Here is a 23,026-nt window from a genome sequence, read left to right as displayed (position 1 = left end):
GCTGGCCTTTATTTCAAAGGGAATGGAGTATAAAAATAGGAATTGCTAAAACTATACAAGGCACTAGTTAGACCACACCTAGAATATTGTGAACAGTTTTGGTCCCCTTATCTAAGGAAAGATATACTGGCATTGGAGGCAGTCCAGAGAAGATTCACTAGGTTGATCCCAGGTATGAAAGGATTTTCTTATGACAGGAGGTTGAGTAGGTTGGGCCTGTACTCATTGGAGTTTAGAAGAATGAGAGGCGGCCTTATTGAAACATATAAGACTCTTAGGGGTCTCGACAGGGTAGATGCTGAGGGGTTGTTTCCCCTTGTGGGAAAGTCTAGGACCAGGCGGCACAATCTCAGAGTAAGGGGTTGCCCATTTCAGATGGAGATCAGGAGGAATTTCTTCTCTCAGTGGGAAGTGAATCTGTGGAATTCTTTAACGCAGAGGATTGTAGAGGCTGGGTTGTTAAGTATATTCAAGACTGAGATAGACAGATTTTTAATCAGATAGGGATACAAGGATTATGGAGAAAAAGCAGCAAAGCGGAGTTGAGGATTATCAGATCAGCCATGATCTCATTGAATGGCAGAGCAGACTCGATGGGCCCAACGACCTTATTCTGCTCCTATGTCTTATGGTATTGTCTGAAAATTTTGAAATTGTGCCCTGTACACCCAAATATAGACCATTAATATGGATCAAGAGAAGCAGGAAGTCCTAATACTGACCTCTGGGGACCACCACTGTTTAATTTCCACCAGTCTGAAAAACAGCCATTCACCATCACTTTCTGCTTCCTATCACTCAGCTAGCTTTGTATCCATGCCACCCCTATCTCTTTTATTCCATGAGCTTCAATTTTGTTGACAAGTCTATTACATGGCACTTAATCAAATGCCTTTAGAAGTCCAATTCATCTCACTGAATGGCAGAACAGGCTCAAGGGGATAAATGGCCTGCTGCTGCACCTATGTTCCTATATTCCATAAACAGCAAAAAGATGAAATAACAGTTTTTCTAATTCTGCTGGTGTTGAGTAAGGAAGCAATGTTGACCAAGACATTGAGATAACTCCCTGCTCTAATTTGAACATTGCTGTGTGATCATCCACCTGCACCACCAGAACAGCCAGACAGGACTTAAAGTCTTGTTTGAAGTGCAGCATTCCACTGTACTGCACTGAATTGTCCACTTAGATTAACAGCAACAACAATTTGTATTTATATAGAACCTTTAATGAGGAAAAGTACCAAGATTATTTGCAGAGGCCTAAGAGAAAAATAGACACCAAGAAACAGAAATCAGGAGCACTGAAGAAACATTTGGTCAAGGAGGCTCTTAAGGAAAGAAAGAGTAGTGAAGAGAGGATGGAATTGCAAAGAATGGGCCTAGGTGGCTGAAGGTCCAGCTGTCAATCTTGAGGCAAAGGGAGAAGGATGATGCTCAAGAGACCAGAATCAGAAGAAGTGATGGAGGGTTGTAGCACTGGAGGAGGTTAGACATAGCAAAGACAAATTCATGGAGAGGTCTAAACACAGGGATGGGAAATTTATATTTGAGGCATTGGAGCACTAAGTGACAATGTAAGTCACTGAGGACCGGGACATTGGGTGAATGGAACTTGCTGCAGGACATAAGATAGGCAGCTGGGTCTTGGATGAGCGATTGCAAAGTCTTGATCAGCCCGAGACAGTGGCCTGGGGGTGGGAAAGGAACTGATGGTAGTAGAGGTTTAGCCTTCCCAATTTTTAGCTAAACCAAACTGCTGTACATCCAACCCTGAACATCAGACAAGTGGTCTGACAACCCAGAGATCGAGACAGGTGCTGCTGGGTGTCATCAGTGTATACATGGTAGCTGACCATGTCTGTGGATGAGGTTACCAGCATGTAGAGGGGGTCAGGGAAGGGGAAAAGGGTGGATTCTTGGGGGATGTTTGATGTGACAGTGCAAAGGGGCAAAAAGAAGCTACTGCTGCAGGTGCTCTGCCTATGATCAAAGGGCGAGGAGAGAACCAAGAGAGGAAATTCCCACTGAAGTGAACAATGACAAAGGGGAGTTGCAGAAGATGTGGGTGATCAAACTTGTCAATAGCTGCAGATGTTATAAAAGGACATGAGGGATAATGCACCATGGCCATGTTCTCAGAGGAAGGCAGTTGTGACTTTTAATGAAAGCTATGGTATGGGTAGAAACTCATCTGGAGAGATTCAAACAGGAAGCCTTAGAACAGGAAGGCCATAGACCTGGAAGGTGACAACACGTTCAAGGACTTTGGAAAGAAAGGTTGGAGTAGTGGCATTAGTTTGCACAGACAGAGGGATTGAGGATGAAGAAATTGATGAGGAGAGATGGTGATTTTGAAAATGAGCAAGACCTAACGAATGGGAGCCATTTACAATATCATTTGAATGGAGATGGCCAGGAAGATCATGTGCCATAATCCTACACTGGGGCTTGAACTCAACTTTCTGACTCAGGGTAAAGGGTGTTACAACTCATAGCCAGGTCAAGAAGGGTAGAACACTGGAGCCTACGCTTACAATCTTATATTTACTGAGACACACATTGCATATTATGCACCTCCAACTAACAGCCCCTCTTTCAGTCTGCTCCTATATATGAGCACAGGACAATCCCCAATGAATACTCACCATCTGAATACAGTCAACACCCAGTTGATTTCAATTAACAAGGGGTGACAGAACTGTGCCAAATTGACACCATGACTAAACCAATGTCAAGGGAATATAAAAATTCACTCAACAGCAACTTAGTTTTATATAACAATGAAACATGAATGACAGCTACATTTCTTTACTGTAACATTTGAACAAATAATGCAACATTATAAGAGGGGCGCGTTTCAACTGCTTTCTTAATTAAAGAAAACCATAAAATGTCACCACATGAATATAACTGCAAATTAGATGTTTGTAATAATGCGAAACAATTATTCTTCAATTTCATACCTCTTATCTTGTACTGTGTTGACACCTGCATTTTGTTACATGTCAGACTGAATACCGGACACCCCCCTCATTCATTCACTGCAGAGTCAATGGTTCAGACTCCAATTGAAGGGCCAGCAAGATTTATACAAGAAGTCAAGCAGTGTTTAAGTTACACTTGCCAGCAGACTGCTGAAAGTCTCTTACTGTAGCCAAGCTTAAATATTTACAGAATAGCTGGAGTTACACACTGTTTAAAAATAATCTCCAGTTTAACAGGCCTATCTTTTATTAAATTATACTGGCTAGTCTTTCTGTACTTCAATGAGCATAAAAAGAACCCTGGTTTTAGTACAGACCAACATGCAACATTGCATACCTTTAGATCTACATCATTCTCATCTGTAGAGCTCTATCACCTGGATCAATTGCAGACTTAGTCCTCACTGGATAAAGAACATGACCAAAACAACAGCCAACATCACAAAACAATCAAAGTGACTAATTGGTATACATTTAAAGGTCTTAAAAGCAGTCAGCAGGTGCACAGCTCCGGTAATATTGAAAGCTACCTAAACATTGTCTTACAAGCCATCAGCAATGCCAGACTAATTTGTTTGAGGGATTTAGTTGAATATAGGTACTTCAGTGGAAAAATTATAAATCCACAATCATTGCTTCACTTAAAGAACATTCAATTAAATGTAGAAAACATCGCATGAACTATCACACAGCTAAACAAAAATAAATCCGCCATCTAGAGCGTGCAATGATTTTGTAGTTTCACTTAACCATTGGACTCAACAACTCAGTTAGCCATGTTGAAATGCGCACATAGACACTACACAGACCTCAAGACAGAATAAATGCAGAAAAACTGAAGTGGGTTGGAACACTTTAACAAAGTGTCAGCTCAGCTTCTTCTGGTCGACTCAAAAGCCAGGCCACCCACCCACTTTGAGCACATTCATCATCTCCAGCAGCAGTTTTGTTTGACTAAATTATGATTGCTGATGACTAAATCATGAAATTAATTAGGTGCACAAAAGACGTTATATACTTCTCTATTCAAGATTAAAATATAATGATATCATTAACCAAGCGCTTTGTGGTTCATTTTCTGTAAAATTGCATGGTGCATTTGCAATTCACGCATTTTAATTCATCATCTCATGGATACCAAAGTTCTTTACTCAAATCAAGAATATAAAGTCATAAAAATCTAAGGAAATATTTTTCGGCAGATAAACTTTACTTTGCTGAATCAAAGAAAATCACTTTGATACAAACATACAAAATGGATGGGCAGGAAAAAAAAGTTAGTCCATCAAGTCACCTCCACACTCATATTACTGCAGCATTATGACTAGACACTTGCACTCTGTCTGACAACCCTGTCACCTCCTGGAAGAGGCAAAAAAAAACCCAGGGCAAATAAGGGGAAAACTACTCCAGAAAATTGGGGAATTCCCCAACTGCCAGAGTGCGCTATTTTGCGCATGCACACGAAAGAGCGCACGTCTCCCTGAGACTAAGTGCTGCCTCAGGGAGATCACTGACAGTTTTTGAAAGTTTAAAAATAGAAGAATAAAAAAATTATTAATATGTCCCCCTCATATGACAATGTCACAGGAGATGGGACATGTTAATAAATATCACAGAAACTTTATTAAAGTTTTTTAAACCCTACATGAAACCTCATCCCGCCGGTGGATGAGGTTTCATGTTTTTTCAGAAACCTGCCAGGGCTCCTAGCCTGCCCGCCAGCCTTAAGGTTGGATGGGCAGGGCCTTTAATTGATTTAACTACTCTGTCAATGGCCTCAATTGGCCATTGACAGGTCGGCGGGCCCACAGCTGATCGCGCTGTCTCCCCGCCTTCCTGAATATTTAAAAGGGGCAGGATGATGTCAGGGGGAACCGCAACGTCATCCCGCGTTGGCGAGCAGACCTCACCCCAGCTCGCCAATGGAAAAATTCTGCCCCAGGATTTTCTTGCTGAGTTTATGGTTTTGCCACAAAAATTACACTGTTACAAGAGCATCAGTTTTTTATACATTCTAGATTTTTATATATTTTGTGTAATGGACAATGATACCCAAACTACTACTTAATGTACATGGGGAATTCCTGAAAGGAGCTGGCCAGTACTGCTTCTTCATACTGTAGAATCTGTTATTGTAATTGTCACAGTCTCATATCCCTTCTTACTGATTCAAACAAAGATTTAAAAAATGGCATTTTTACAATAATAATTTGCACTAATGGCTTTCTAACCAATCTGTTCTTGTCTTCCATGTGATTAATATATTAAAGGCTTCTCACAGCTAACTCTCACTACTGTAAGGGAACTCATGTACACAAGGAGGACCAATGAAGGAGGTCACTGAAATCTAATAGTTCATGAAGAAAATGTTATGAGACGTTTTTAATTATTTTACTTCAAAACAACTAACTGCTCCTTACCTCACTTGACAGCAAAGAGGTCAGAAAAAGGATTCCAAGGAAACTCTAACAGAACTGACATAAAAATGTAACATCTTTTCATCTAAAAATCAATGAACTGAAACTGGAATCAATTACTTCTGAACTGTTCTGCAAAGGACAGTCAGTGCTATTAAGCAGGCAACATTACAGAATAAAATGTGCTTCAGGAACTAAGATGAAAGATTTGATTTACAATGGCTTACATTCTGACGATGAACTGGAAACAATCAAGTAACAAGAATTTGAGATCCGAAGCTGGCTGGATTGTATAGGAAGCAGCGGGTGCAGGTTATGGGAAGGGATTTTGGTGGGGAGGAGGAAAGAGACTACTAGATGAACTGTTAGGACCCCTCCTGTTTCTAATCTAAGTCAGTGACTTGGGCTTGATTTTTAGTCCCAATCAGGGTCACAATTAGAGGTGGGCAGGCAATAGAAATAGCGCTGCCAGCTGGCTTGCATGTTCCCGCAGGTAGTCGATTCAGCTTCTAAAGGGCCATTTAATTTTCCAGTCAGCCTCCAGATCCTTGCAGGCAGCTGGGGTCAGCGTAGCTGCCTGGAAACGGCCTCCTGACAGCAGACTGAATGGCCAGTACTCCTTGAAGGCTTAGAGGTTGTGTCCGCCTGCCTGGGTGCAGTAACAGCCACAGGCTATCCTGTGGTGTCTCCCCCCATCACTGGTGGTCTGGCTGCAAAGAACATTTGTAGATGTAAAAAATAAAGTTTGGATAGAAGATGCCTCCATTTTGAAACACGCCCTTCCCTCACTTACTTTCCAATGCAACCTGCTGTTGCTTTCAGGTTGAAAGGCCTCTGGTTGGCCCTTCAGCTTCAAGAGCCTGCCTGCCATCTTTGATTGGATGGGGAGCCCACCCCTGGCCAGCAATTGGCCATTCTGTGAAAAATCACACTAGTGACTGTTTCATACAGTGTGGGCTTTTGACCCCCACTTAGCCTGATGGTGAGATTCAGAAGCTCGCAGAGAAAGTCCTGCTTCTGGATTCAGAAACCCTGTATAAATTATTCAAATATATGGACAACTCTAAGCTTGACAACGAAGAGGAATAAAGAAAGGAGGAAGCAATCAAATTTGATGAGACATCCAAGGATACACAAAAGGAACTGGATAAAACCCATAACTGAGAGAAATAGTAGCAGATAAAATTCACAGTTAATGCAAGGGATGATGCACAGGAAGGAAAATAGACAGCACATACACTCTGTGAATGGCGTCAATCAGTGAAGTTGAAACAGATTTAGGGGAATAATAAGGCTCAGCATTTAACATTTCTAGTCATTTTGGAGCAGCAAGCAACAAAGCAAATAAGGTGACATTGCTAAATCAGCAGAGGATAAGCTAGAGAAGTTATCCTGGAGCTGTACACTGCTCTACTCACACCTACCTATTACATCCAGGTTTTTCCTCAGAAACACAAGGAAACTACTCAAAACCCAAAGGCAACATAGAGTAAAACCACAAGGCTGATCTCTAGTTTATGAGAGTTGAATTATGACAAAGATGACAAAGCTTTGAAAAATGACCGAATGGGGACTTTATGAAAGTCTACAAGATAATAAAGGATATGGAAAAAGTAAACCACGAGCACTAACTCAAGGTATACCATTAAAACAGGGCAAAGAGACAGAAGTTCAAACACTGGAGAATTTAAGATTGATGTCAGGAAGTTCGTAATCATCGAAAGAGTGATTGAACACTTAGGATGACCTTTCAGGTGCAAAAAAAAATTTGAGTCACAATAAACAACTGGATGGTGTCTTAGTTTTCCTGGAAGGACAAGCTAAGGTAGCCCATAAACTTCTTCATCCATTATTTATCACGTGCAACCTGAAAACAATATTGAACAGTGACAGACAGTTGATTGGAACCAGCAGTAGAGTTTTAGATACAGTCTTGGCCATAAAAGTTATATAACTAGCAACAGTCTACAGGTATTATGTTTCAGGTTTTCTGTTGTGCATTTGGGTGTACTGAGCATTACAGGGATATGTTTTGCAGAATAAACAAGGATTCCATGCTATTACAATGATATTGCCAGTATTGTTCATAGGAAAAATAAGTGAAACAGTTTGTGCTATCTTCGAAGGAATAAATAACCAGAGCCTGAGCAAATTTGGCAAAATAGGTTAGAAAGAAACAACTCTTACATGCGAGTTGGCAAAAATGTATCCACATGAACATTCCATGGCGTCTGTGTTGAGGCCATTCTAATTTACTATGATGATTTGTATTTAGAAATTGGGTGAACTGCGTCGAAAGTTACTGAAGGCACCAAATTGGGAGAATTGGCGAATTGTAACAAGAATCCTGAAAGACTGCAAGAGGACATAGATGAGGCAGCAGGGGCAATTCAGACATTTAGATATGGGCAACAAATGCTGGCCTTGCAAGTGATGTTCACCGCCCATGAAAGGATAAAATAAAAGCCAGTCAGATAGTTGGCAGATGCAGCATACTATAAAAAAAATGGGATAATACATTTTGGAAATAAAATACTGAAAGGAGCTACATCTTCAAATGACAAGATTTTAAATGGAGTAGAAAGGACTTGATATGCCAGATTGCCAAGCCATTAAAGGTAGCATCACAAGTGGCTTATAACTTAAGACACAGAATACAAAAGCAGGGATATAATGTTGAACTTAGACAGACCTTATTTAGATGGCACCTGGAGTATTACGTGCAATTTTAGACAATCCTATATAGGAAAGATAATGGATAAGGTGCAGTGTACCTTAAAGAGGGTTGAAAAGTTAGTGCATTCTTCAATAGAGCAAAGTAGTTTATAGGATGACCCAACAGATGTTTTCAAAATTATGAAAGATTGTGTTGAGGGAAATAGTCAGAGATTGTTTTGACTAGTCAGCAAGGTGCCAAAACAAGGACACAAATTTAAGTGTTCACAAAATGAATTAAAGATGCTTGAAAATAAAGCTCTAATCACAGCAGCTGGTTAGAATGTCGGCTTCTGTGCCATAAATCAATGGTTAAGCCAAGTCCATGATACATTATTTTCAAAGGTAATTAGGTAGTTGCTTGATAAATAGAAATACTGAAGAATGAGGGGATTGAGTGGAGAGTGGGATTAGACTAGGTGGCTCCCATTGAGGCAAATACCAGCACAAATTTGATGGAACAAATAGCTATGAATCTGTGCTGTGGTATTCTAAAACTCTATGAAGAGGTTCATTCGAATGAGCACAAGAATCTGCATGGTCTTGGATTTAGTAGTTTGATAAGCATTGGATAATTCACAGCCCAATGTTCTATTACTGCAAATTTTGATCATTTTCTTCAAGATAAATATAAAAAAATATAAACCCAAAGCCAGTTAAATTATACAACATTTAAATTTTTAAATGGTGCTGTTTATAGCGAAAACAAAGCATAAATTATTATAAATGTCAAGAATGGTCAGGTTTGTACTGCAGCCAACACGAACCACATTTCTGACAAACATTTTGCGCATAGTTCTAGTCAATGCTCTAATTTCCGGAAAGTGTTTTAAAAATATCACAATCCAAAATGTCAGTTCTGTAATTAGATATTCTGAGTCTCTGTAAATTCATTATTAGCAATCTCTGACATTTCTCATCAGCTGAGAGTCAATCTAAATGATTGTCTAGCAATGCTCTGTGCAGTGAGACTTCAAGTTCACACAACTGACATTTCCCGGCATTCAGGAAAACTTTCCAGCTTTGTAACAAACAATTATTTTGCATTCAAGCAATTTGTTTTGCCAATGAGCTGGTGAGTTATCCAGAGAGTATTTGAGCGATGGAGACTAGAAAGGCCAAAAGTTCAATTCTTGTCTGTGCCAGTTTGGGGATGCTGCAACTGGTCTCAGTACCCCCTGAGTTAGACTAGAAAATAAATTTGGCTAACGTTGTTGGGAGCGCATGTGCGTGAAATGTGGGGTGAGACCAGAGCCAGACTCAAGTATCATGTTCCCTGCAGTTGACTGCTCTTGACACTCTCAATGAAGTCCTGCACATGAATGATAGCTACTCTGTCACACTGACAGAGGGTTCACTGGCATCAGAACCAACATACCCCAGCAAGGAGTTCACTCCTTCAGGAAAAGGGATAAAATTGGCAAGGAAAAAAAATGATAATTGATTATATCTATCAGATGTTCAGCACCAGTTATATCACCCTAAAAACACAATTTTCTGAAATATTTTTGTTGCTCTTGGTGCAGACAGATATGGAGGATTACTTCAAAATGTATTTCAGTGGTTATAAAACACTTTTTGGATGTCCTGGCATGAAAGGCGCTATATAAATTCAAGTTCTTTCTTTAAATATCAAATTTTCTCAGTCAGCCTACTAGTAAAAATATTGATTTGTAAACTGTATTTGTTGCATTACAATTTTTATGTAAGATGATACTAATGAACATAGTGGAAAAAACTGGATCTCAAGAGAATTGGACTTGCAGGCTTGCATCTCAAAAACCGAAGAGGCTGGCGTGACCAATGTTGAAACAGTGAAATACAACTCCCAGACTTTATTGATGAAGATTGATTTATGCAACAGGGTCTCACAGGTTTAAACAAAGTTGCAAAAGAATCACAACCAAATTTTACCTTGTTAATAAGCGTCATAGTGAAGACAAGCAGCTCAGAATCAGCTCCATTCTTCTCCTCCAGAATTTCAACTAAATTCGTCCATGTCTTTGTGTCTGCAGAAAGGATTTTAAAATAGATGTCAGATTTAAAAGTTTAAAGAGAAATATTGTAGCCATGCTTTTTAATGTGATTACATCCAGCATCAGACTAAGCTACAAACAATTAATAAATTTGGTCAGAGGCGATTAACTCACCTCCTGACTCTCCAAAACCTGTCCACCATCTAGAAGGCATAAATCAGGAGTGTGATGGAATACACTCCAGTTGCCTGCATGAGTGCAACTCCAACAACACTCAAGAAGCTCAACACCATCCAGGACAAAGCAGCCTCCTTGATTGGCACCCCATCCACAAAACATTCACTCCCTCCACCACCGACACACAGTGACAATAGTGTGTGCCATGTACAAGATGCACTGCAGGAACTCACCAAGGCTCCTTAGACAGCACATTCCAAACCCACAACCTCTACCACTTAGAAGGACAAGGGCAGCAGATACATGGGACCACCACCACCTGCAAGTTCCCCTTCAAGTCACTCACCATCCTGACTTGGAAATTAATCGCTGTTCCTTCATTGTCGCTAGGTCAAAATCCTGGAAGTTCCTCCAGAATAGCACTGTGGGTGTTCCTATACTACAGGGACTGCAGCGGTTCAAGAACACAGCTCACCACCACCTTTTCAAGGGAAAATTAGGGATGGGCAATAAATGCTGGCCAGCAATGCCCATGCCCCATAAATTAATTTTAAAAAAATATACAGCATCAAAGGTGGCCATGCAGCCTATTATTGTGGGCCAGCTCATTGAAAGGGTTATCCAATTAGTCCCACTTCCCTGCTCTTTCCCCACAGTACTATAAATGTTTCTGTTTCTGGTATTTATCCAATTCCCGTTTGAAATTCTGAATCAGCTTCCACCAACCTTTCAGGCAGCCCATTCCAGAACATAGCCCACTGAGTTAAAACAAAATTCTCATTTCCCCAAAATTCTTTTGGAATCAATAGACAAGCACTGTTTACCACATTAGTATGAACCAAGGGTACACAAACATTGCTTACCACACTAATACAGACTAAGTGTATCATTTACCCTGAAAGTCAGAAAGCCATTCTCAGGATCAGATGTTAGCTGGCATTTGATTACTTGTGTTTTCCTAACATTTGGGATACACATGTGATGTGTAAAATCATCACAAGTATCTTATTTTACTTAATAGCAGCAAGAATCCAAGTACACGAGTTACAATTATTGTTAGGGAGACGGTGAGAATGTGATTAGACAAGATCTGAAAAGACTAGCCATCGCCACTTTGCATGGGATGCATTTTACATCTCCAGCATCATTTCCAGTTTTTAACTTATACAAGGCACAGGCATAACTTTAGATTGAACATCACCCATTTAAAGAAAAATTTGAGTATTCAACATGATACAAAGAATTAGGTAGTGCAGTAATCCAGTGCATGCCCATTCCAATAGTCTGTGTGTTAGAATGGTCAGACTCAGGTATGTATCAACGATTCCCTGCACAACAAGCATCAAGTCTATGGCAAAGTGCCAGAAGGGAACTTAAACTTTTGCCCTGGGGACAAGGGGAAATAATTAACAGGCATACCACTGCTGGGCACCCCTGCATGACCCTCAGTGCTAGAGTATGACATGTGATGCAGGGCATCAAAACAAGGGATGGGTGGGGACAGAGATACGAACAGGCAGCATTACAAAACAGTGCACTTTTGCTGTATTGCTAAGTGCCACAGCCAGAACTTCAAACAAGCACCAAGACATAGCTTGGCCGGTGATGAGAAAGGCCAGCCCTGTCCGGTCCTTCCTGCACGCTTAGAGTCCAACCACATCCTCGCACTGCCCTCAAGACTGGTGCAGTGGGGAAGAGACCTTTGTCCACCTCCTTCTGGAATGTGCCTTTGCAAAGAAGGTCTGGAAAGAGATGCTGTGATTTTTGTCAAGGTTCAGCCCAAGCAGCTCCATAGCACAGGACTCTGTGCTCTACAGGCTGCTGCCAGAGGCACACTCAGAGATAAACATCAACACTGCTGGAGAACCATCAGCTTAGTGAAATGCAAAGAGCTGTCGACAGCCAGATGTTGCAGACTGGCACAATCCAAGGTCCAGGACTACATGTCGAGGGATACAGTAAAGATTGGGGCAGCCATCGCAAAGGATCAATGTGGAAAGGCCACAATCTAAGGTCCTCCTGCCAAAGTATATTGAGGGGCTGGAAACCATGCAAAACCCCCTGAGCTGTATGATTGACATTAATTGAATATTGCAAATATAACCTGTAATTGTGAGTATTGTGAGGCACTTCAGAGTGCAACATACTGCACTGAAAAAACTGATTTGTTTTGCACTTTACATAACAGTTCAAAGTTGACATTAACGTACTTCTATAAATTTTATGAATGAAGTATATTTTCAGGGAAAGAAATGCCAGGATTGAGGTTCAAACCCAATTTCACAGCCAGCAATGTCATCTTTGGCTGTACTACCACATTCATGGGTTGGGGGTAAATGGGCTACTGCTCAGATCTTTTGCACAGGGTGAGAGTTTAAAGAATATGAGTCACTCTTGCCCATGTCCTGACAGCTGACCGCAGAGTCAAGTTAGCAGGACTGCAAGCTCATCACTGACCCACCCTGAACCTATCCTGGGAGAAAATAAAGAAAATCAACTCAAAGAGAGAACAACACAAAACAGAAGATTCAATAAAATGTCATTTTCATGGATGTGCGGGTTCATTAAACACTTCTTCATCACAGTCCTGAAGAAACAATGAGATTCTTGTATTTTCCTTTTGCAGAATTCATGGATTATAATCAGGTTTGATACTAGTGTATATTACAGGAGGAAAAAAGACTGAATGACAAAGAAGACAGGCAACTTGGGTGTTTCAAGTCGACAGATACAGAAATTAATGCTTCATAAAAAACACAACAGCAATTTAATTGATGCAGCATCTGATTTTTAGCATTCCTGTATGCTGAAGTATGCACCCTAAAGTGAGTATGCACACTTAGCGCAAGTTAACAATAAGAACAGAAGCAGGAACACTTCCTCACAACATTTATTCTTCTCAATAAACTGTGAAGTAAAAATCAATCAAAATATAAACTGGTAACTCTTCTTTTAAAATTCTATTTATCTGCTTGCTTCTGGATTTGATGCCATCAGTTCTTTAACTTTACAGCAGCAGCAAGTTGTATCAATGCCAGCAAGGGTCCGTTCAGAGGCTGCCCTCTTCAAAAAACTGCACTCTGTCTGAGGTCAAAGCAGACTTTTAAACCCATTGCAGTGGGAGTATTACAATCCAGCTTATTGTCTATCTTCAGCTTTCACCACATCATCACTACTATTACATCACAGTGAATGTCCGTTTTTATGTCTCTCCTAGCAGATGTGAGATGGAGGCTAGGGGTCCTGCAGTGAATAACTTTCCTCCTGACTTCCCAAAGCTTGTCCACCATCTACAAGGCACAAGTCAGGAGTGTGATGGAATATTCTCCACTTACCTGGATGAGTGCAGCTTCCACAACACTCAAGAAGCTTGACACATCCAGGACAAAGCAGCCCACTTGATTGGCATTACCTTCAAGATCTACTCTCTCCACTCCACAGCAGCAGCAGTGTGTACCAGCTACAAGATGCACTGCAAAAACTCACCAAGGCTCCTTCGGCAGCACCTTCCAAACCCGTGACCTCTACCATCTAGAAGGGCAAGGGCAGAGCAGATGCATGGGAACACTGTCACCTGCAAGCTCCCCTCCATGTCACTCACCATCCTGACTTGGAAATATGCTGCTACTCCTTCACTGTCACTGGGTCAAAATCCTGGAACTCCCTCCCTAACAGCACTGTGGGTGTACCAACACCACATGGACTGCAGCGGTTCAAAAAGGCAGCTCATCACCACCTTCTCAAGGGCAATTAGGGATGGGCAATAAATGATGACCTAGCCTGTGTTGCCCACATCCTGTGAAAGAATAAAAAAAATTGCATGACTGCTGGGGGTAGACAGTACCTAGTCAGAACACTCCAGGCACCATGAGTGTGGGGCAGGCCTGATGGAACTAGCTGCTCTGCTCCTGCCTGTCATTTGCATATTTCATAAAAGTATATCACCTGGATAGAATGCTGTCTGTCCTCAGCTCCAGGTTTTATCCTTCATTTTAGCAGTGTTTGCTGCACACCTGGCTGTAACACACCAAACCCCTGTCTGCCATACACCAATAGCCACATCAATCTCAACGCTGATGGCTTAATATCAGAAGTTGTCAAAACCAGCTGAGCAATAAATGCTTCCAATAAAAATAAACTGATGTTGACTCCATGCAGAGGGATAGTTTTACCTGATCTTGCCCTGTGTCACTTCGCTGAGGCACCAATATGATTTCAAAAACCCAGCGAGATCACCAGGAGAAGATCTGAGTAATTGCAACCAGCACTGAACACAATTGTTAAATTTTACAACTGAAGTTTAAAACATTCATTGGTGGTCAGTTAATGCTGGTAATGGAGCAAACTAGCCCATCAATTCTTTACTAGTGCTAAACATAGGAAGAGGAGTAGGTCAGTCAGCCCATTAAACGTGTTGCACTGTTCAAACAATGCTGATCTGCATCTTGAATTCCATTCAACATCTTGGTTGCAAATTCCTTAATACTCCTGCCAGACAAAAATCTATAAGTAAGCTTTTTCATTGCATTTGTACACCAGTCATCAGCGCTCTGATCATCTATTTAAATTAACCCACATACTGTTCAGTTTCTCAACACTGCTCTCCCCAACACCCACAATCTTGATATTCAGCCACATAAGTCAGCTTTGCTGGCCCATAATCACTCAAAGAGTGGCCTGCATTGTGAAATGGTTAAGCACAGAATTCCCGCTGCCTGCCTGCAGAGATTGTATCTGAGCACGAAGCATTTTAACAACAGGACAGATAAACAAATGGTGTAGTCGACATTGATTAAAGTGAGTCAGAGACAGAGATCTGAAGAAAGTGGAACCAAAAGGTGTGTAGAATTAACATTTGCAATTGTGGCTGGTTCTTATGACTTGTTAATTTTTATCCACACTATCCAGACAAATTCAACGTGAATGATGGGTCGCAGATTTTTGAGGTCTATCCGCTTTAATTAACCATAACCAATTTTTTTATAACATTGGCAACAAACTTGTAAACTCCAGCAATTGGGGTTAGATTAGTAACTCAACTCTTGCATTTAGTTTAGATTCAAGTATTGGTTTGGGGGGGCATGTTTTCAGATCTGCATAGGGAGCACAATATTTATAACTAATTGCAGAGATGGTTTAAGTGATACAGCAGCATGTTGAGTTCAAGGAGGATTCTGTGGAATCACTAATAAGGAGTCAGGTGGTGTGCGGAGAGGTCAGCCCTCATTCATGCAGTTCCGATAGACTTTGAGCAGTGGGATTTCCTTTTAAATTTTGACCTAAAAAACCAATGGGGTCAGGGGAATTGAGCTTCCCACTGCACCTTATTTTCCTCATAGTTTCACAGCAACTTTAACAGTAGACTTTGGACAGTGGAATTCTCGACTACTTTCCAGTGTAATTTTCCTCATCACAATCTGCCACAACATTTATTTTCTCATGTGACTCTCTCGTTAGTCATTCTTCTTGTCCAACTAATGGAATTCAGATACTTGTAATCTCCCTGTTACTGCAGCACAAAGATCCAGTTATCACACACCTAACAATTCAATGACCATGCAAAACAATTGTTCTGTTGAAGGGTCGGTCGGACTCGAAATGTTAGCTGTGCTCCTCTCCGCAGATGCTACCAGACCTGCTGAGCTTTTCCGGGTATTTTTGTTTTTGTTCAGCATTCTAATTCTTGCCGTCAGTTCGATACTACAGTTGCAAAGAAACTTAATCATGCTGTTGAATATTACTTTTCCAATCACTATCCTCTCAGAGCTGTTATAATGACCTTCCTCTCCAAAAGGCACAATTATGGCAACTATTTAAAGTTTGCATTTACACACATTTTGTGTCCACTGCTCTTTCCTCTTCACCTGCCTCAATCACAGCCCCAAATCCATGCTTCTTACCATCCTGTGGTTAGGTGGGCTTAGGCTGATTAAATTCTGTGTTATATATGTGCAGTAAATCAGTGGTCTGATTCACCTTTTGCACTTTTGTGTCAGTTTAAAAACGTTAATGCAAAGGCACTAAATTCGATTTTTTTTTTGCTCCCAGTGGGGTGTTAGTGCAAGGGAGTGTTCAGCTCTATACCTTGTCAGTCACAAAGCCCTAGGGTCAATAGTGAAGAGATTAGTACCACAAATAAACCACACACTTCAACATGTGAATTCCATTCAAAAATACATTAAATTTACTTAAAAACATTCACTCTGAAATTCTTTTAAAAAATCACAGTTAACAGCAAAAAAAAAGCCACAGCCACTGTAATTTTTAAATATATTTGCACCTTTGGTAGCATGTTTACCTACAAGCCACCATTAGTTTTGATTTTGTCTAACGTACGTACATGCCTTTGATGTTGTGCCTTGAACACTTACAATGCCTGCTTGCAACTCTCCTTGACCCCATTAGAATAGCACTTACTTCTTTTATCATCCACAATGTTGACAGCCTGGATCAGAAGTGCTGCGTTATTCTCGGTGTATTCCACAAATACTAACAGGAGTTTCAGTGCAGTCTTCACCACCAAACGGTACTGGGATTGAGGAACAGAAGAGCAGACTGTGAGTAAATGTCAGAGCAGACTGTGAGTAAATGTCAGATTTGCCAGCTAACAGGAGAGGCAGAAAGTATTTCAGGCTGAATGCTCTGACCCTACCAGAAGGTGTCACTGTAGAGCAGTAAGAGTTCAAGTTTGAAAGAACAAACTTCAGAGCACTGTTCACTTGCCTTCAATTAACATGTTGATTTTTATTGGACATTGCCTTATCTTATTATAAAATATGTTTTCATTCTACTAAGTGTTACAAATCTTACAACTACGTGCAACTTCATACAGATTGCTGTTCAAGTGGAATACATTTTTTCAGAGAAAGACTTCTGTTTATTGGCTTGTGACCTTGCAGGAACAGACACTTTTGTGCTTTACAAATTAAGAAAAGTTCATCTAATTTCAAAGGTTAACAACAGAACAATTCCCACACAAAGGTGTGGTGTCAGGTTAAATACATCAAATGATCAGCAGAGGTAATGCTCACTTTCTTCTTGGAGGCTTGGGGGGGTGGGGGGGGTGGTGTGGGGGAAGGTGGTGGTGAGGAGTGCTGATATCAGGTCTCCTAAGTTCTTTTCTTGTGGACTTATGCTCCACAACCCTGCCATCCCTCCTTCTCCCAGCACCGGGAAGAGGGAATAAGTCAGTAACATCTGATCACCTACGTTCCAACAGGCAAGAACCAAAACTCCAAAAAACCAGATTGCAGTAGGCAAGTCTCTTTATCTCCCCTGTCGCCATCCAACTGTGCCCCAGGAGCCTTGACTGAATAAAACTGCCTCAATCCTCCAACTCTCAGCATCTGCTGAGCCATCCCTAGTGCCGCCCTAACACCATTCCCTGGAAATGCCATTCAGTCACAGAACACATGGTTAGGTCTGCAGAAAAATTTGTTCTCAATTGGTGGAACAAACTTGTAGATTGAAAAAGAATTTTAATACTAGAACGCATTGTGTCATAACTAGATTATTTTTAACTTAGTGCATTTAAAAAAATCAAACTCTTTAAGACAAATCCAATTAAAACAATACACCAAGGAAGAAACTCGAGTTAACCCACCACAATTGTTGAGATTTCTGTAAAGTCTGACACGGCATAGGATACAAATTTCTACTGTTTCCAGCCTTGCTCTGGTATGGACCCCTGCTGGCAGACTGAATGGACAGCACTTTTCTCACTTGACACAATTATAAATAACCACATTGACACATCATTAAAAACAGCGTTCTTTGTTAACAACTGTTGGAAGAAACTATAAATCAGTAATCTGGTGAGATGTGCTTTGTAAATGGAATGGCTGATCTCAAAATTTAATTGGTGAGTTTAATTTCTGTGTAAAACAAACATATTGGCCTGTCAATATGGTAATATTGATTGTATCGCATGAATATATATTTTTCCATCTCTTCTACTGATCGTTTTCCATTAATACCAAATATAAAAAAGGAAATGCACAACAATTATTTGTGGCTCCTTCGTCACATCACACTTTTATTAAGTCTAAAGCAGGTGCTTAAAAGTTAGCACCTTATAAACATCTCTATAAAAAGACACACACACACACATGCGCAAGTTAAGATGAAACGGCTGCTTCCTGTTCAACAGCATGCAGCTACAGGACACATAAAACAAAATCTGCCAGTTCAATGAAGCTCGAAATATTAGTGCGAGTCAATGGATTGTTGGGGTTCTGCTAAAGTGAAAGCAGCTGGCTTTTGATTCATTCCACTTGCAGTTTAAACCAATACAACATGTTACATGTCGCCAGAGGAAATGGAGGTTACAATGGGCTCTAGTTTCCTGTAATATTGTTCTTATTACTTACATCTTACCTTGACAACACTGGGAAAAAGATGTATCACTTGTATGTCATTGTGAATTTTGTTTCATAAGGTTGAAGCTAATCAGGCTATAAACTGAGTATAAATGAGCTCCATTATTTCAAGAATTAGAACTAACTGGTAGATTGCAAAGGTATTGCTCATGGTAAGTCAGCGAACATGCTCTTTTATAATGACAAGATTATAATGACAGGACTATCAGCATTATGGGGCTCCTTCTAGCAATTCTACATCTTTCCTGTAGTATGTTGAACACTGGAGCTTTACTCTAGAAGCAGCTTCAAAATCACACAAAAATGAGTTCCGAAGAAGAGTCATATAGTACTCGAAACGTTAATTCTGTTTCTCTCTCCACAGATGCTGCCAGACCTGCCGAGTTTTTCCTGCACTTTCTTTTTATTTCAGATCTCCAGCATCTGCAGTATTTTGCTTTTATTTAAAATCGCCTCCTTTGACTTATGTCATACCTTTAACAAGTGTGTTAAATTTTATTCACTGCCTAACAGTTTTGACAACCTGCCCACCAAACCTCCCAGATTGCTTTCCTCCTCAGTTACCTCAAATACGTTACCATTCAATAGCATTATCCACATTCTCACTTCTTTGGCACAATTACATGATTATCCATAGTGATTTTTATTGCACGTCAGAAAAATTTCTTGAAAGACTTGCAAAAAAAACTTTCCTAAACACTTGTGCAAGCATATTGTCCATTTGTTTTGTTACTGTGCTTGCCTTGCCACTGTTCTTTCCTCAAAACCTCAGTCGTGCTTTCTAAACCATCCAGTGGCTTAATGTTAAAGGTAAGAGCAAGGACACATCGTAACTCGAGTAAAAGTACTAAATTACACACACGAGCCAACAGCAACAACAACTGCCCTCAAGGGGTCAAAATACTGCAGATGTGAGCATGGATTTTCAGTACGCAATTCGACCATGGTGTGAATCACAGTCCAATCCGACACTCACTTGGCTCCTAAAAGTATGCACTTTCCAGCCATATTTCCTAGGAGGTGGTTAAAATTGGGAGCCTGGACTAAATTTTCCCTCTGTAGCTTTGAGAACCAAGTCCAATTGCAACAGGAAGGAACACATGGAATAGGAGTAGCCCATTCAGCCCAAAAGAGCCTGCTTGATTAGAACATGGCTGATCATCTATCTCCATATCCCTTGATGTCATTAGTCACTGAATTTTAACGGCAAAGAAGGAGGCGATTCGTCCCATCATGTCGGCACCGGCTCTCCCAATGAGCATTATGACCTAGTGCCATTGCCTTGCCTTTTCCCTGTACCCTTGCACATTGTTTCTATTCAAATAATCATCTAATGCCCTCTTGAATACCTCAATTGAACCTGCCTCCACCACATTTCCAGGCAGTGCATTCCAGACCCAAACTACTCGTGTACAAAAAAGCTTTTTCTCACATCACATTTGCTTCTCTTGCAAATCACTTTAAATCTGTGCCCTCTCATTCTTGATCCTTTTACGAGTGGGAACAGCTTCTCCCTATCTACTCTGTCCAGCCCCCTCATGATTTTGAACATCTCTATCAAATCTCCTCTTAGCTGCCTTCTTTCCAAGGAAAACAGTCCCAACGTCTCCCATCTATCTTCATAGCTGAAGTTTCGCATCCCTGGAACCATTCTTGTAAATCTCTTCTGCACTCTCTCTAATGTGTTCACATCCTTCCTAAAATGTGGGGCCCAGAATTTTACACAGTATTTCATCTGTGATCTAACGAGCGTCTTATATAAATTCAGCATAAACTCCCTGCTCTTGTACTCCATGCCCCCATTAATAAAGCCCAGGATACAGTGTGTTTTATTAGCTGCTCTCTCCACCTGTCCTGCCACCTTCAATGATCTATGCACATATACACCCAAGTCTTTCTGCTCCTGCATCCCCTTCAAAATTTCACCCCTTATTTTATATTGTCTGTCCATGTTCTTCCTACCAAAATGCATCATCTCACACTTCTCCGCATTGAACTTCATCTGCCACCTCCCTGCCCACTCCACCAACTTGTCTATGTCCTCTTGAAGTTCCACACAATCCTCCTCGCAGTTCACAACACTCCCAAGCTTTGTATCATCCACAAAATTTGAAATTGTCCCCTGTACACCAAGATCTAGATCATTTATATATATCAGGAAAAGCAAGGGTCCCAACACTGACCCCTGGGGAACTCCACTACAAACCTTCCTCCAGCCTGAAAAATATCCATTGATCATTACTCTCTGCTTCCTATTTTTGAGCCAATTTTGTATCCACGTCATTGCTACTGTCCCTTTTATTCCATGAGCAACAACTTTTCTCACAGGTCTGTTGTGCAGCACTGTGACAAATGCCTTTTGAAAGTCCATGTATACCACATCAACAGCATTACCCTCATCAACCTTTTCTGTTACTGCTTCAAAAAACTCCAGCAAGTTAGCTAAACATGATTCCTCCTTTAGAAATCCATGCTGGCTCTTCCTTATCAACCCATATTTTTCCATGTGACTACTAATTCTATCCCGAATAATTGTTTCTAGATTCTTGCCCACCACTGAAGTTAAACTGACTGGTCGATTGATTTCTGTCTTGAACATGCTCAATGACTGACCTTCCACAGCCCTCTAGGGTAGAGAATTCCAAAGATTCACCACCTTCTGAGTGAAGAAATGCCTCCCCATCTCAGTCTTAAACGTCCTACCTCTTATTCTGAAAATATGTCCCCTGGTTCTAGACTCACTAGCCAGGGGAAACATCCTTCCTACATCTACTCTGTTCACACCCTGTAAGAATTTTGTGAGTTTCAATGAGATCACCTCTTTTTCTTCAAAACCCTAGAGAACACAGGCCCAGTTTCCTCAATCCCTCTTCATAAAACAATCATGCCATCCCTGGGATTAGTCTGGTGAACCTCCATTGTGCTCCCTCTATAGCAAGTACATCCTTCCCTAGGTAAGGAGAACAAAACTTTATATGATACTCCCGGTGCGGTCTCACCAAGGCTCTATACAACTGCAGCAAGACATCTTTACTTTTGTGATGAAGGCCAACATACCATTTGGCTTCCTTACTGATTGTTGCACCTGCATGCTAGCTTCTAGTGACTCATAAACAAGGACACCCAGGTCCATTTGGACACCAACAGTTTGCAATCTCTCACCATTTAAGAAATACTAAAAATTTTTGTTTTTTTCTAGCAAAGTGGATAGCTTCACATTTATTCACATTATATTCCATCTGCCATGTTCTTGCCCATTCACTCAGCCTGTCCAAATCCTCTTGAAGCCTCCTTGTATCCTCCTCACAACTTTCATTCCATCCAGTTTGGTGTCATCAGCAAATTTGGAAATATTACAATTGGTCCCCATACCCAAATCATTTATATAGATTGTGAACAGCTGTGGCTCCAGCTCTGATTCTTGCGGTACTCCACTAATAACAGCCTGCCACACTGAGAATGACCACTTTATTCCTACTCCCTGCTTTCTGTCTGTTGACCAATTCTCAATCCATACCTGTATATTGCCCCCAATCCCATGTGCTTTAATTTTGTTTAATATCCTGTGCGGGACCTTGTCAAAAGCCTTCTAAATGTACAAATACACTACATCCACTGGTTGTCCTTTATCTATGCTACAAGTTACATCCTCAAAAAACTCCAACAGGTTTGTGAAACATAAATCCATGTTGATTCTGACCAATTTTACCATTACTTCTAAGAGTCCACTTATCACATCCCTTAAAGTAGATTCTGATAGGTAATGTCCCACTGCAGTCTGTGGTAGAGTAACCCAGCTCGGAATCTTTCATTTAAGTTCTTAGGAAAATAAACATCCTCATCATCAGTTGTATTCATATACAGGAAACCTAACTCACCATGCTGCCAGTCAGAGTGTACAGCCACTGGACACTCTCATTATGACCGATGACGCCATTCATTCCATCCACAAACAGCATGATCTGGCTCAGAGCTGTTAATGCAATTTAAAAAAAGGACTGTTAAATATGTCCTCTTATTAAAAAACACAGAAAAGGTACCATTCTAAACTGCAATTTTAATTCATTTGCAAATCCTGACATGGTGCATTTAATGACCTTATTGAAGTTTGAATTTTGTAATAAAAATCAAAATAATTAGATGCTGGGAATTTAATACAAAAACAGAAAGTGTTAGATATACTGAACAGCCAGACAGTGTCTGTGAAGAAACAGAAAAGCTCATGTTTCTAGTGTGAGCCATTCATTGGAATACAGCTAGTAATGTCTGATGATTCCTTGTAGATAACTAAAGCAGATCATGTTGGTTAACTGGGGAAAGATGGAACCTTATTGAGGACCCAAAGGGAAATATTCAAATAGAGACAGAGGACA

At 40.7% G+C, this 23,026-nt stretch overlaps 1 protein-coding gene across 2 annotated transcripts in view; it reads right to left on the bottom strand.

The window, feature by feature from the left end:
- Nucleotides 1-23,026, bottom strand: part of fhod1 (formin homology 2 domain containing 1) — a 332,893-nt gene that overhangs the window by 132,860 nt on the left and 177,007 nt on the right. For both annotated transcript variants that reach the window (XM_041192317.1, XM_041192318.1), the window contains exons 6-8: nt 22,532-22,626; nt 16,693-16,804; nt 10,037-10,131 (exon numbers count right to left, since the gene is read on the bottom strand). In XM_041192317.1, the coding sequence (XP_041048251.1) occupies nt 10,037-10,131; nt 16,693-16,804; nt 22,532-22,626 (302 nt within the window). The remainder of the gene's footprint in view (nt 1-10,036; nt 10,132-16,692; nt 16,805-22,531; nt 22,627-23,026) is intronic.

The sequence above is a fragment of the Carcharodon carcharias genome, chromosome 7 (assembly GCF_017639515.1).
Source record: "Carcharodon carcharias isolate sCarCar2 chromosome 7, sCarCar2.pri, whole genome shotgun sequence".
In the NCBI taxonomy this organism is placed as follows: domain Eukaryota; kingdom Metazoa; phylum Chordata; class Chondrichthyes; order Lamniformes; family Lamnidae; genus Carcharodon; species Carcharodon carcharias.
Note: the sequence above shows the minus strand (reverse complement) of the source record. Positions and strands in the feature narration are given on the sequence as shown.